General features: G+C 69.6%; 1 protein-coding gene across 1 annotated transcript in view; it reads right to left on the reverse strand.

Annotated features, from left to right (window-relative positions):
- Positions 1 to 18: 18 nt before the first annotated feature.
- GSR (glutathione reductase) overlaps positions 19 to 204 on the reverse strand; it is a gene marked incomplete at both ends in the record, with an annotated part of 2,633 nt that continues 2,447 nt past the window's right edge. Inside the window, 1 exon segment of the mRNA XM_010084633.1 lies at positions 19 to 170. Within this exon segment, the coding sequence (XP_010082935.1) occupies positions 19 to 170 (152 nt within the window).

Below are 204 nucleotides of genomic sequence, written 5' to 3' on the forward strand. Positions count from 1 at the left end.
GGTGCACGGCCGCGGTACCTGGGGTGAGGAGCGCTCTCCCGCAGACGTCCCCGACGGCATAGACCCCTCTGCGGGTGGTGTTCTGGTACTCGTCCACCACCACGTGGCCCTTGGCGTCCACCTCCACACCCTGCCACGGGGAACAGCAGCCAGCTCCGCACGCATCCCGGCTGGGACGTGCCACTGGCGATGCTCATGGGGACC

The sequence above is a fragment of the Pterocles gutturalis genome, unplaced genomic scaffold (assembly GCF_000699245.1).
Source record: "Pterocles gutturalis isolate BGI_N339 unplaced genomic scaffold, ASM69924v1 scaffold5465, whole genome shotgun sequence".
NCBI classification, from domain to species: domain Eukaryota; kingdom Metazoa; phylum Chordata; class Aves; order Pterocliformes; family Pteroclidae; genus Pterocles; species Pterocles gutturalis.